The sequence below is a fragment of the Haliaeetus leucocephalus genome, unplaced genomic scaffold (genome assembly GCF_000737465.1).
Source record: "Haliaeetus leucocephalus isolate CR32 unplaced genomic scaffold, Haliaeetus_leucocephalus-4.0 Scaffold656, whole genome shotgun sequence".
In the NCBI taxonomy this organism is placed as follows: domain Eukaryota; kingdom Metazoa; phylum Chordata; class Aves; order Accipitriformes; family Accipitridae; genus Haliaeetus; species Haliaeetus leucocephalus.
The window spans coordinates 17139963-17155583 of NW_010973092.1; the positions used below are offsets into that span (position 1 = coordinate 17139963).

Below are 15621 nucleotides of genomic sequence, written 5' to 3' on the forward strand. Positions count from 1 at the left end.
CTGCTGAGAAATCCAGTTTGTAGCTAGAAACAACAACTCTTGCATAATTACACTGATAAAAATGTATGGTCTGGATTTGTTCAGCAACAAAGGTCAGCCAATGCACCTTTAAAAGAAACTTCTATTCTCCATACAAGTGTTTGGGGTGGGGGTGGGGGGCAAAAAAACCCCCAACCTTGCTCTGTCTGCCTACTCTTTGTTAAGCCCAATAAGATTTTTCTTGAGCTCTTCCAGATCTATTCTCAATCCCCCAATGTTTTTTTGTGTTTCACTTCTAATCCTCTTTCTCATACCTCAACTTGCTCCTTGAATTCTGAACAACAGAACGAAGTATAATATTCGGGCACAACACGAAGAGGTATTACCTCCATTTTCTGTCCTATTAGATACGTCCTGCCTATGGATATCACTGCCCTTTTAGGCAAAGTACTGCACTGAGAGCTCACTGTCCCCCAGACTACTTCACAGAAAAACTACGTCCCAGGAAAGTACCCTGTCATCCATTCTTTGTTCATATAAACATAGATAAAATCCATACACCTGGCAACTCTGAAGCACATACAGTTTGCTACACAATGTTAAGCACAGTCAGCACCTGAGATGGAGAGAGGTACCTTAATGCACAATTCTGAGCACAAGAATAAGTATTCCTGACTCCTCCAGTGACCCGCTTTCTCTCTGAAATGTTAGCATTCACTATTCTTAGCATATTCAACACAATATTAAAGTCATCTGCACCTACTTTTTTTTTTTTTTTTTAATAGATACTGCCATAGTAGCTTCAGGTATTGCTTCAGTATACAAAGGTTTATTTAAAAAGAATATACACAGAGATGCCCTGGATGTCACAGGAGACTTCAGTCAAACTCTTTGGTTAACAGATCCCTCTCTTTTCAGGTCAGGCACACAAATCCTTTCAAAGTGCTTCTTCATGACTTGCCTATGTGCTTCCATGGCATTTCCTTAGCTGCTGTTCATTCAGTCAAGCAACTTCAGATGATGTCCAATTTCTTGTGTTCAGATTCAACTCTTAGAGGACCCTCAAAAACATGGCTCAGATTTACTTGGCTTGCATGTAACTTGTTTGGCTGATGGCTTCAATTCTTCCAGCCATTTTATGCTGTTCCTTGCCTTTCTGCTCTGAGGGCCAGGTGTACCTCAGAGGGATATTTCGGCCCAGCCAGCTGCACTGTAGTGAGTCCTTCCAGGTGACTGATCAGGTTTGATGAAATATCCCACTCCAAAATGGAGGTCCAGCAGGTTAAGGCAATTCTTTTATCACAGTTCACTAAACTCTTCCTATTTTTAAGCAACATGAACTATTGTAACTCTTCAGCTTTCTGATTTAAGCAACACCCCTATTTTTGCAACCTTTTTCACTTATGATTCATATTATTTTTTCCAGAAGTATTTCCTGCTCTACTTCAAAAATTCAGTTTGTTGCAACTGTAGTCAAAGCTGTTGCCTGCATTGTGACAGCAAATGCTTATTGTGTGGTATATACAATTGTGTGTATTCCACATTGCAAGACTGGGGTCTAGTATTTGGTAAACTCCTGCTAATAAGCATAAGACCAGCACAGACAATATTCACATAAAAAAAAAAAAAGCTGGAAGTGGATTAAAATTATTTCAGAACTGATTCTAAAGTATCATATGAATGCTCTGGCCCCTATCCAGACTGCTGTTTGAGAAGAAATCCCAATCTAGTTCTTTCCTACCTGTTTTGTCTGGAAAAAAAAAAAAAATCTGCAATATGCCTGTGAAAAGGAAAGTGCATTTGCATATATACTGGATTCAGTTCCTTACTAGAGATGTCTTTTCTTGGCTGGACAAATATATTTCCTCTTGTAAATGTAAAGACTCTGCCTCCTTGTATAGAATTTTGTTTGAAACCACCCAAGAATAGCTCACATAATCAGTGGATAAGTAAGCACAATGGGCTCAACATCCTATAAGCAAAACTCTTTGCTAAGCTGAAGTTTTTCAGTTTTTGGCAGAAAGATCATTTTAGAACTCCAATAAATGTACATTCAAGTCATAGGGCTTTTCTCAGCTAAAGATTTACATGGGCCTCCTTTGTATCAGCCACAAAAGTATTTTAAGAGTTTGGAAATTCTAGAAGCTTTCCTCCTGCCTTACTCAGCCACTCAAGCTTGATCCTCATTAAATCCCCTGACATGTAATATATTCCAGTGTACAAGAAGCCCTTCATTACTTCTCCATGCTTAGAAGGTAATAAACCCATTTCAAAGGATGGAAGTAGGAACTATTGCAGGTGTTTCCTTACTACTCCATGCTGAGCCAGGAAGGCCATGCTAACACAGTTTGAATGAGTCAACAGTATGCTCCAGTAATGACTTGAGAAAAACCATTTTTAGATTCCAGGTTTCTGCTCTTGCAGAAGGCTTAGGAAGGAATTTATCTGAAATGCAGGATGGGCGCTGGAGATACTAATTCCATTTTTAACTCAGTTACCAACTTCTGTCACCGTGGACTTAGCAGGTGACTGCACATCTGCTGAGCTGGGCTAACTGCCATGGGTGCACACTGAAGACTACAACTGAGCCTACAGTTTCTTACAGAGCCTTTGCTTCTCTGCTTGTGAAATGGAGATAATGAATTTAAACAGCACATTGTCAAGCTCATTTTATTTAATAAATGCAGACCTCTGAGATCTCAGGTGAAAGCTGTGCCCCAAAAGCTATTTTCCTACCATAATTTAAACAGGAACTGTTTTTATTTTGCAAGATTCAGAACAGATGTGTATATCAGACTCAGCTCAGTACTGGGAGTATTTCTGAAATACATTTAGAGAATGTGCGTGCAAAAGTACAGATTTCTCTGACAACTTAAACTTCACTATTTTTTAATGCATTTTACAATGAGCCGTCAGTATTTTGACTGAGAAAAGTGGCCATGTTTGTGAGCAAGTGTATTGCAATATTGGTAGAACTAACATGTCTCCAGTAAGACATCCAGGTTGCTTTAAAATGGGACTAGATTCTTGGTTAATTACACTCACGGACAAAGTAAACGTATTTGGACCCTTCCCTTCAGGCACTGAAGGGACTCTTCATGGATTCCTGTCCTTCGGTTGTGGCCCTTTCTTACCTGTGTAATTAGGAGGGCAGAGACAGACATAGTTGTTGATCCCATCCACACATGTAGAGTTATTCTCGCAGTCATTATCTTCACAGTCATCTGGGTTTATTTCACACCTCTCCCCCTCATACCCAAGGAGACAAGAACAGCTTTGGAGAAAGAAAAAAAATTAATAAAAGTTAGCATGGATCTGAAGGGACAGGAGGTTTGAGGTACAAAACTGAAATTAAAACATATAAAAGTGAGTTTCTGGAGCCAAATTCACTGCTGCTGTGAAGTACAGAGTACTTTAACCCTATGTGTTTGGTGAAGGATGCAGTCTGATGGTTCATGGGGTCATGTAATTATTTACACGACACATAAAAGCATCAGCAGGAGACAGCCTCTGTCACGCTTCCCTTTGCTTTCTTTGTTGATAACCCTAGCCCTGCATTGAAGCAAGCAACTCCAGGGCAGGAGAGTAAACACTCATCACAATATTCAAACCCTTGGCTTCTCTGTTAATGATTTTGTGAGTATGTGGACACTTGCCTAGTGAGGACTGCACAATTGCAGGGCAACTTGGCAGCTTTTAGATAGCTCGATCTCTTTAAAGAGGAACGGCTTGAATTGAGTTTACAGACATGAACATTTTCTTTTCATTACCACTTTGTCACTTGTCCAAACAAGAAATGTTTGGGAATGATTGCTTTTACAAGTGCAGTAAGGTTTCAGTGCTTCTGCAGCTCCTCCAACATCTATTTGTAGAAGAGCTGATGATGACTAGATAATTCAACTAAAACACAAACAAACAATGGCAGAGCTAGTAATGGTTCTGTGAGGATGTGGACACTATTGAAGAATAATTGCACTAAATATTTTATCTCACAACACTGTGATGTATGGTCCCTAGAGGGAGTGTGAGAAACTAAGCGGTTGAAGAATGACTTTAATTTTTTTTTCAATCTCTGTTTCCTCTCCAGATCTAGAAGTTATGGTTGCTAACAGAACCTTTATATTTTAAACTAGCTGTAAGCGATGAAGAGGTGGAGGCCACAGTTTCCTAAAAGAGAGTCTAAAAACATGTGTTAAGTGCTCCAGTCATTTCAGTGGCTTCTAAGAAGCCAGCAATGATATTTGAAGAGTCAGTTTTGAAGTGTCAATATTGCTGTTCACTAGTCACGGAAAGTGTGTGTGGGAAGGGAAGGGTTGTTTCGAGTCCCAGTCCAAACTACACATTCACTCAGCTGTTCATTTCCTTTCCCATGCAAGTTCTGGTGGCAGAAAAGGAACTGAACAAATGTGAAGCAGTACTGATTGATGAGAATGAAAAACAGAAAGCACCAGAGCAGTCACACTAATCGCCATCCACAGCTGTCTGAAACCAGGAGAATTTCCAGTGCAGAGATAGCTGCAGGGTACTTTTTTCCAGCTCAGATGGACAAAATGGACATGGGGTGGTTATCCTGCTTTATATAGGTGTCATGGGGTTGTGGTGGGGAATGCCCTGGAGAAATAGGAGATCATCAGAATCTGTGAAGAAAACTGAAGCACTTTTGGGCTGGTTGCTCTCAGCATGACATTTGCTTGTCTTCCTCCTGTGTGCCACAGGCTGAGCAGAGGGCAGGGACTCCCAAGGGAGGGATGGCACAGAGCGCTGCATCCACCTTTGGTAGGTCCTATATTGGACCCTGAGGATAAAGTAAGATTATTCATGATATGTGCAACCTCAGAAACTAAGGGAATAACAAAGAGGAAGAAAAAAGGGTAGGGACTGTGTCTTGAGCTACCACAACAGTACGATCTTCTAGATGGGTACAGAACAGGCATATATAGGTTACATGCTACCCGTCATCTTCATTCAGTTCTGCAGGGACCATTCACAGGTCATGAGAGTTAGAAAACCTTCACCATGAATAACCAAAACCAAACTGCTCAAATAAATCCAATTTAGGACACAATAAATCAATAAGAAATATTTTATTTTCCTGTCTCAAGCTCATTATTGCTAATAAAATATGTCCTCTTGCTGACCCTGCAATGATCCAGAGGATCACAGGAGGCAGATAAGAAAGAAGAGCTGGCCCACCATCTTTTGTGGCAATGCAAGCGTTGGGGAGGGGCTTAAAGACATCCAATTAAATACAGTGACACATTCATCATGTCTCCCTTCTCAATTACAAAACCCCATTTTCAGGGGTTTATAACTCAGCCATAAAAATATGCTCCAGGCTGCAGCTTGGCATCCAAGGTCTCAGTTTGGGAGCACAAATTTTTCTCTCCATTTAAAGAAAAGCAACAAGAGCGGCTTTGTGCTGGTTATTTTTATGTGAATGTAACACCATTTTCCTTCCACAAAAGGATTGGGACAGCTTGGATGTATGCAATTAAAAATGACATTATTAAATACTATCACTGTAATGGTTCAACTCAGTAGAGTTACCATTAGTAACAATGCATATGGGATTGTTAACATACAATTGCTCAGTATTAGGACACATTCCATACTGAAGGAAATGTCAGCATAATTAATGACATTTGGCTACTGGTCCCTATGTATTATAGGGAGTCTTTACATTATTGCTTACGTATGATACTTTATTTTGATTTGCATTCAAATGTGCCAAATATGAGGACTGAAATTAAAAGATAAAACATACAATTTGGGACCCGGATTGAACCATATGTTGAAAGAGTTGCATCTTGGGACTGTTTGTATGTATTTTCCCAGAAAAAGCTTAGAAGAAAAATGAAGTTTGCAGAGTGACTGGAAGGTCATCAAACTTGGGTTCCAGCTGACTGAGAGAGAAAATTAATTCCAGAGACAACGATGAAAACTTTGTACTGACTAAATAGTGAAGCAGTGTGAGACAGCATTTCATTTGGACCTCGGAAACAACGGGGCCACGCAGGAAAGAACTATTTTCTAAGACGCTGTGATCATAAGGGTCCAAATACCCTATTCCTCCAGTTTAGGGATTTTCTGTTAGTGTTGTGTTTTCCTAAAAATAAAGAACTAAATAAAAGCCCATTATCGTCATGAAGACACAAGGGAACACAGAGCTTAATGACAACATTTTGGGGGTAAACTTTTGGAGCTGAAGAATACTAACAATTTTGTAAGTTTACTATATTTAATTTTTTTTTTCATAAACTGTAATGAAACAGTTTAGCATCTGTTTATTAAAATAGGCATACATACAGAGTATCACATTTCAAAAAAAATCAACTTTTTAATAGAGATAGTAAATTCTTTCACGAATATTACAGTTTCTTGGTAAAGGAGCTTTTTACATCTACATCCCAATGGAGTAGCCTGTAAATCTGGAAGTACAGTGTTTTTCCTTGAGCTAGGCAGAATTAACACTAGGGAGTTAATCAGTTCCAGGATTTTACATTTATGAGGAAACTTAAAGTTTGTGGAAAATGCTAAAGAAAATGCTCTGGAAAATGGAGGAGGTTTTATACGGAGAAAAATTAAAATAATCCAGAGACGTTATTTCCCAACACTGTAGGTTATCAATGATCAGCTGGTTGCCTGTGGCTAACTGAAGCAGAGCTGACAGCTCTGACTCCTTTGTCAAAGTCTCACTTACAGGCACGCTAAATGACCAGGACATGTCTGATTGACCATCTTCTTTTATCACTCTCAATAAGCACCTTTTTTTGGCAACCCTTTGTCAAAGAAGACATAGATTAGATTAGATTAGATTAGAATGAGCAATTCAAAGGGAGGAAGAACTTCATGTTTCTAATCCCCTGAGCCACACAATGTCACTTGACTATTCTTTAATACAGAAGTTGTCCCTACCTGAAAAAACAGAATGTGAAAATTACTCAGAATTGAAAAAATGCAATAATAAAAGATGCCAAGAAGGACTGAAGAACTCCAGCTGAACCTTTGCCCTTCAGCTGCCCCACCAGGACCTGCTATTACAACAAGTCTGAGCATCTCAGTCCCCTGCTGCTGCGAGCCCTTGTGGGTTCCAGGCACAGTGGGCGAGTCAGGCTGGAATCTCAGTCATAACTATGAATTTCCTGCCTTTGCCTGGGGAACATCACCACCTTAGCATTATTTAAAAGGTAATTTTCTTGTCTAAGGCTACAGAAACTTGAGAGTTAAACTGCTTGGCATTTCATAGGGGGAGAGCTTTGGCTTAAGTTTCCTTTTTACAAGAGTAAAGATTTGACAAGTTTGGCAGCAGAGCTTGTGTATGAATATATTTCCCTAGGGAAGAGAATATACAGAAGATATAATTTCTTTTACAGGCCACACAACAGAAAAATCCAAGGAGGCCTCTCATGAAAATGTTTTTGACATCCGCTTCCTCAGAGCATATAATCTAAGGCAACGTTTTCCCATCTTGATGAACACAATTTATATGCATATAACTCTGACTGCTGCCATCCACTGGAGAGGAGATTTCCCACCAAAAAAACCCAATCCAACCAACCAAATTCAATCTCAAAATGTTTCTTTATCTTCCCCATCACTGACTGTTCCATCCCCACACCACATTTGTCTACGACATGCTAAAGCTCTACACTCCTCTTCTCCAGAGTAGCTGGGGCTATGGGCTGACTGAATTAAAAACATGGAGAGAAAATAGAGCAATGTATAAGCTGAACATTCAATTTTATGAAGCAAGTTTTTGACGAGATATGGTTTTATGTGTTTTTTATTAGATCAACTGAAACTGTATAAATAACTATAAAAGCAGAAACCATCCCTAAAAAGCCTCAAATGTGGTTAATAAACAAAACCACCCCTGCAGTTTTATAAAGGATCTCAAAAATGACGTTCATTTGGAACTGAAGCAAAGCCTCTGAAATTGTAAAATTCTTCATGAGAAAAATTCAGAAGTAGCTTTCATTTCAGGTCATTCAAAACTTTTTACTTTCTACCATAGAACAAAACAAAAATGCTAAAGAAAAACCTGATCCAAAATATAAGCTGAAGCCTTTCATTCTAGTATTATGGGTATTATAAAATGTTTTACTAGCACATTTTTAGCATCAGCTAGATTTTCGAAAAATGAGTACTGAGTGACAGAAAACAGATAATCTAATATGGTACAATTTTGCTTTGGCACAGGCTGGAAAAAGCTATCTAAACAGTATCACGTGAGGGCGACCAGAAGGGAACCCAACCAAAGACCACCAGACCTTTATTTCTCTCAAGCAGAAGCTGAACCTGAACTTTTACTCCAAAAATTGCTGAGCCTCCTAAAATCTGAATCAAGAAGAGGTATATCAGATCAGAGTAGTGGTTTCACCAAAATCTAGGGGGTCTGTCAAGCAGCATGACCATTTGCACATGCTATGATCTGCAGAGCCTCCTCATCCTCTCCCACCACCATGCACCAGTATGACCCTACAGATGCATCTCTACCCAGGAGATGCACTTTCCGCTCTGCTCAGGGCCTTGTCACACACGCTCAAGCTGAGATCTAAACTGCCCCTCGTGGCCATGTGTTCTACTCCTCTTCTCCCATGTTGGAAAGCCTCAGGCTGTTCTTTGCACAGTGTCCCTTCATTCCCATCAACCTGCACTTTACCATTATAATATCATCAGTGTCCTTCTGTGTCCAGCATGTGCTGGATCTGTTTCTGTAAGGGGGGAATTCTTGAGGGTGGGCAGGCACAGAGACAGAGAGAAGCTCTGGGGCATTTCTTCTGCGTTCTGCTTCCCCATTCATCCTACCCACAGGGCAAAATGGAAGCTTTTCTGTGCCTCATTCCCACATGAGGGATTTGGGGAGTCAAAAAGAAGCCACAATACTTTTCTGGAAATATAAAGGGCATCCTACCATTGGTAGGGGAACAGGAGGGGGTTGCTAACTCCCTACTGCACCTAAAGTCCTGCCAGTCACTCAGACTTTCACCTGGCCCTTTCTATTTTGAAAAAAAAATCCTATTTTCTGACATAAGATGATATGGATTTACTGACTTAGTTGACAAAGAGTTAACCTCAGCTGGAACAGTCTTAATCACATCTGAAACCAAACTGGAATCAAACTGAAAAAATGTACTGGTTTGACTCCCTGTTTACACCACTTATAAACCTTGCAATTCTGTGTCTCCCTCCAGCTGTCACTGATAGGAAGCTATATATAGAAGACAAAGCAGCAGCCTCAGTAATGTATAAAAGCTTTTAGAAGCAAGGGTTTCGTATATGCAATTGAAACAACAGCACGGTGTACTTTTGTACATATTTTGTGCAAGAAATAGCACGAACACTGAGGACCAAACCTATGAAAATTTCAGCAACTTGTTTCTAAAAAAAAAATAATAGTATCAACTTTAATGACAACTAGTGGCCAAAGCCTCAAACCTGTATTTTCTTAGCTGTAAAGTAGTGCCTGTAGCAGCACAAATCTCCCACCTACCTCATGAAAATTTCTGGACTTCTCTTGGTGTATTCCCACCTATGCTACATCTTTCTTATATGGCAGAACCAAATTCATAATGTCCAGCTGTAAAGGTTACTCTTTTGCAGGCACAGTGCTCAAGATGTGGCAATCTCTCCATGTTTTTTAACTGTTTCTTTAAAGCCTGTTTGTCTAAAAGATTCTTCAGTATGAAAACATTTTGCATCTGGTTGTCAAGCAACAGATGCTTACTTTACAAATACAAAAAAGGTATATGTGAATTTGAAATGCCCCAAGGAAAATTAGCATACAGATAACACAATGCAGATCAGGGAGACCGCTCAAAATAGCCCTTAAGAGTATATTCCATTATGAGAAAATAAGGAGGCCTGTTTCAGAGGAAACAATATGTCACACCAATGAAACCAGATTAATTATTTTGTATGGCAAATAGATGTGTCACATGCAGCAGCTTTTATAAAGTAGCCATTATAGTTCATTAATGCAAGATAGAAACACATTTAATTTTATCATCTCATTTTCTATGAACTTTGTGTTATTACCTGAATCCATCTTTATTTGCCTCAGTGAGGTGGCAGGTCCCTCCATTCTGACATGGATTTTGAATGCAGGAATTAATGGGCACACTGCAGTCTCGACCCTATTTGGGAAAATTCAAAAGAAACAAGGTTAGTAAGACTCATGCCATCTGAATCAATGTTTCTTGCTCCCCCACCCTACATGTGGCACCATTTACAGGAGGCCTGTGGTCTTCAGACCCATCACATCACCTAATGTTCTTTATTGATGGTCAGATATATTCATCACTTAAGTGAGAATTTGGGCAGGGCAACTGTTCTGACCAACGGGACTGGTGGGTATCTTGGTATCATTTCAGTTTCAAGATTTTAGTTAACTCTTCGTTTGACTGTTTTAAGGAAACAGCTGGTTTCATCATTACTCTAATCCACTTTAACCTCTAATGTTAGTTACAATGAAAAGAATTAATCATGGCCAAAGGTAAGCAGAAGGCCACACACACAGTCAGCACAAGACCACATAGAGTCAGTACTCATTCAGCCGCATTTACCAAGTGCTCAGTTAAACACTGCAACAGTACACCATACTCATCACTATACATTGTCAAAACCTAAAGGGGAAAATTCATTTTTATCGAGGGAGCTTAGTTTGAATTTCAGTACAGAACACACTGAATCCTGTTTGAGACATCATCATTGAATCAGTTCCCTTCTTAAAGATTGCCCTTAAATATACATCAGTAACAACTGAACTTCACTACCTTGAACAACCTCCACTGTTACCAACTGACTTTTTATTGGCTCTTCAAGGCATAGACATATTTCTCTGATCATCATATCCTGCTGATTAGAACAAGCTATTTATAAAATGGGCAAAAACATTAAAGAGTTTGGTCTTGCTTTTCAGTTACTCACACAGTGGGGTGGAATAAAGACACCTGAAAGCCTCAATACTCAAAGGATCTGTGCAACCACAAGAAGTTCAAGAGATCGCTCTACTCTTCCTACCGAAGATCCCGTTAGCAGTGGCCCTCTGCCAGCTCATCTACTGGAAAGCTGATACATGACTGCAATCAAGATGAGAAAAATATCTCAGGAGATACATTAATTCAGTCAAGGTTGCTGGGGGTTTTTTTTGCCTTGGTTTAAAAACTATTATTTACATTGCACTTTAGAGGAATAACAGTGGTATATCCATTTGTGAGTTTCTAAACAAAGAGGGCAGATGTCAGCTGGTGACATCATTAGTGACATCTGTAACTTTTGTGTATTAGTACTCAACACTAGCCTACCACTGCCAACTTCCCTTGCTGACAACACTCATCAGAAGTCACTCCTTTCTCCACTGAATCTGCAACAGCTTCCAACCCTTTTCAGACTTCACATACCTGGTATAATGTACTGGAGTGAGGGACACTCAGATAGTTTCTATCATCTCATGTTTTTATGATGGCCATGTTGTCAAAATGAAGCATCTTGATGCTTCAGCCATGTACTGCACGTGAGAGCATCAACTGTTAGTTGTTTTTCCACCTAGCTTTGAGACTTTGTTTGTTGTTGTATCTTAAGATATACTATTACATTAGAATTAAGAATGGACTTTGAGAAGCCTAACACAGTACTTGGCAGATACCTGCCAATGATTTGCTTGCCTCGGGATGAATACAGTGGGGTTAGAAAAGGCATAGAAAAGGACTACCAGAATGTTCAAGGAGATGAGCAACTATTTTAGAAGAAGACAATATAAAGCCTACAACTTTTTAGTCTGGAGAAAAGAAAATTGATGGGGGTGGCCTGACTGAGGTTTACAAACTCATGGAGGTGGTGAATGCAGAATTTGTCACACACTAAATTCCTCAGCGGTAGAGGAACACTTACTGATGTTAGAAGATGAGCTTAATACAGATAAAAGAAAATGCTTCTTCCAAAGTATGAGCTTCTGGGATGTTTTTGCCACAGGAGGTTGTGAGACACTGGTGAGGCCGCCCCTAGAGTCCTGTGTTCAGTTTTGGGCCTCTCACTACAGGAAAGACATTGAGGTGCTGGAACATGTCCAGAGAAGGGCAACCAAGCTGGTGAGGGGCCTGGAGCACAAGTCTTATGAGGAGCGGCTGAGGGAGCTGGGGCTGTTTAGTCTGGAGAAAAGGAGGCTGAGGGGAGACCTTATCGCTCTCTACAACCACCTGAAAGGGGGTTGTACTGAGGTGGGTGCTGGTCTCTTCTGTCAGGTGGCTGGAGATAGGACGAGAGGAAATGGCCTCAAGTTGTGGCAGGGGAGGTTTTAGATTGGATATTAGGAAAAATTTCTTTACTGAAAGGGTTGTCAGGTATTGGAACAGGCTGCCCAGGGAAGCGGGTGAGTCACCACCCCTGGAGTATTCAAAAAGCACGTAGACAAGGCACTTCAGGACATGGTTTAGTGGTTATCGTTGATGGTTGGACTCGATGATCTTGAACGTCTTTTCCAACCTAAACGATTCTATGATTCTATGAAGTCAGATAGTATAAAAGTCATTAGAGAAATTAACGTACAATAGATCCAAACCAGATATGAAAGGCAATAGGCAGACATCAGCATACCTAGTTGGATGCTGGTGAGCACTGGGAGAACTGGAGAAGTGGTGGCAGGCTTGTGTACTCTTCTCAAACAGTAAAGATTTGCTGCTGCAGCCCTGAGAGACAGAATGCTGCAGTAAAAGCACTACAGACCCATTATGGCATTTCTCATGTTCTTATATCAAAGTTGTTTGAAAGGCTTATTTAGCTCTCAACAAGGAAAACATTCCCTACCTTTTTTTCAAAAGAACCTATCTGCTCCCTGAATCGAGACTACATGGTTTTGTGCATTATAAAGGAACAGATTTCTCAGGAGAACCACACCAGGATGGGTTTGATCAGTTTGTCTCTGGCTGCATATCTGCTTGGGAAATCTCACTCTTGAGTGAAGAACAAATAGGCTAGTCACATCTTTCTAACCCTTTTTCATCATTGCCCACCTCTCTCTTACATCCTACATTGATCAGAAGTTCATGCACAGCTCTTGACTGGTGTGTCCATTTCCAGCAGTGTGCCCAGCCTGGAGGTGACAAGCCAGCAGGACAAGGACCGTGCTGGTTCTGTGACAGCTCAAGCTCCATTCATGCTTTAAGTACTGTATAAATAACAGTAGCAATCTTAATCTGTCTCTGGAGTGCTTATCCTGAAATTGGTGCAGTCTCAATTAAGCCTAATGAAGGCATTAAAAAACCCAAACCAATTTATAAGTGTGAACTTTTCTACAGAGTTAATCTGCTCTGGTCTGTCCACTCATGGTGCTAGGCTCTCCCATTCACATGTCATACAGTTCAGTCCTCCAAATACTACTGAAATCTTCAGTATTTTTTCAGGTAGGACATACTGCCATTGTGCTGTGAGAAGAATGAGACACACAGTAATTATATTTTTGTCCAACACCATAGAGGAGCTTTGTTACAGAAACGGGAGACAAAGCTGTATTTCTTGAGGCTCTGTCCCCAGTGTTCCCCAGAGAAAGGAGCAGCAGCTTTGCACTTTAAAATTTGTGCAAAACCAAGGGAACAGGGACATCCATTTCCTTGGTTGAATCAGGAGAGAAACATTTCCAAAGAACAACAGGAAGACCTGGCCAACCCCCTGCCTCTCTGTGAGTTCATTCCCCCAAGACAGCAGTGCAGGCAGCATGCGAAGACCTCACCCAAGACCTGGCAGAGAGGGTTTCTGCTTCATCCATGCTGCATTTGCCAAACAGCCTGTCCTTCTCCATCTGAAATCCTGAGCCCCCAAATGTCTCAGGGAAGAATTGGGAAAGCGCCGAGGGAAGCTCATGCAGGTTTTATTTTGGCACCATGTGGTCCGCAGCACTTCACGGATGCGAGCCATGCAGCATTAACACTAATCCGCTGCCACCCTTCTGCAACATTGCCTGTGTTTTGTCCATCTGTGTTGTGAATCCTGTGTGTTTACCACATTATCCTAGTGAAGCTGGAAGATGCCATTTTTTATATTTCTAAGATCACAAATACTTTTCCAGTGTCCCTGAAGAATGGACTGTTTTATAGATAGTTCACTAATGTCAGCTACTTCTGTTTCACATGAACTCTTCATCCCTGTATCACTAAAATACTAAACCCTGTGCAGCTAAGCACAGCAAGAAGTAAAGCAGAAACCACAGCATCTGTTTTTCTGAAGGTTTTCGTCACAGTTGAACACCGTGTAAAACAGTCCCATCACTTCTACTGTAATTACTCAGATTATTTTGGATGTTCTTGTAAAAATTTAATAAAGATAAATGTTAAAATGAGAGCAAGGCATTTTCAGTCTCTCTCACTGGCACATGAAATTTCTCATGACTTAGACTCAGCTCTCATTTCCGTACAGAACATGGCTGAATTATTGGCTTCTTGGGCCTCAGGCACCATGGAAACCGCTTAGTATGTGCTGCTGAATCAGACTTAATTACAACACTAAGTTGCTATGTGGCTTTAGGAAAATTAGAGTCTCTCTGACTCAGTTTACTCATTGTAATAAATGGGCAAACAGCACTTAATCCTTCTCTGAGGATTATCTTCTCTGAGCTGACTTTATCAACAGCACATTGAGAGCCCACAAAACAAGTACAATTTCTCTAACACAGAAGACTATGAAGAACAAAGAATTCTGAAAGGAGGGAAGCTGCAGGAAATACTGGTACTAATAAATCTACAGCAAAGCAAGGCCATTTTATTTCTGTATAAGACTGTCACTACCCAGAAGAGCCTAAAGACATTCTAGAAACATCTTTCAAATGAATAATGCAATTCTCTAGTCTCAATTTACAGTAAGACTGTTCTTACTGGAAAAAATGGAATTGCTGTCAAGCATCACTAAAATTAATTTATCTGTGAATTGGGAAAAACTCTTTGAATTACATTCCCTGGAAGAACTATTGTTACAAAGGAGAATATTGTATATTTGCTTCAAGACTAAAGAGCCTTTTAATGAAGTCTGGATCAGAAAAAGCAGTGCAGACTTTGTTTCAAGGACGGGCAAGAAGATATGACTCTCTCAGCAATTCACAGAAAGAGGATGAAGGTCCCTCTGTGTGTAATATTTTATTTCTAGAGCTTTTTTAAGCTGCAATAAATTTTTGTCTAGTCTGATAGGAAAGCATGAGATCCAAAACATGTTTGTGTAATTTCTCTCATTTTCTGTAGAAGAGGAAAGGATTAGGTGTTGAAACATAAAATTTCTGCAACTAATCAGAAGACATATATGTTCAGAGTCCAGCTGCCTTTTTAAATCTGAAGTACCTCAGCTGGTCCAGATTTTATCTTGGCTGCTCCAGCTCCATATTTCATTGAATGAGAACAGAAACTATCCACCGTACTTAGAAAGTGTCAGTTCTTCATTTCATACTCAACAGTAATTAACTGTATTGGGCATTAGTGTATATACAAGCTGTTCCTCAGTACTGCTGTGCCAAATTCTAGCCTTTACAAGTATCCAATACTGGAAAACATTACATCATGATTAGTTAAACACCCAAGAACAAGTAGCAAAAACTAATAAGGACCTCAGCAGGAAGAACAAAAGATAATACAATAAAAAAAGCACTCATTTGCTTTGACACTG

General features: G+C 40.1%; 1 protein-coding gene across 4 annotated transcripts in view; it reads right to left on the minus strand.

Moving 5' to 3' along the window:
- Positions 1–15621, minus strand: part of SLIT3 (slit homolog 3 (Drosophila)) — a 531488-nt gene that overhangs the window by 49747 nt on the left and 466120 nt on the right. For all 4 annotated transcript variants that reach the window (XM_010579134.1, XM_010579133.1, XM_010579136.1 and 1 more), the window contains 2 exons: positions 10018–10115; positions 3114–3253 (listed from right to left, as the gene is read on the minus strand). In XM_010579134.1, coding sequence (XP_010577436.1) covers positions 3114–3253; positions 10018–10115 — 238 coding nt within the window. The remainder of the gene's footprint in view (positions 1–3113; positions 3254–10017; positions 10116–15621) is intronic.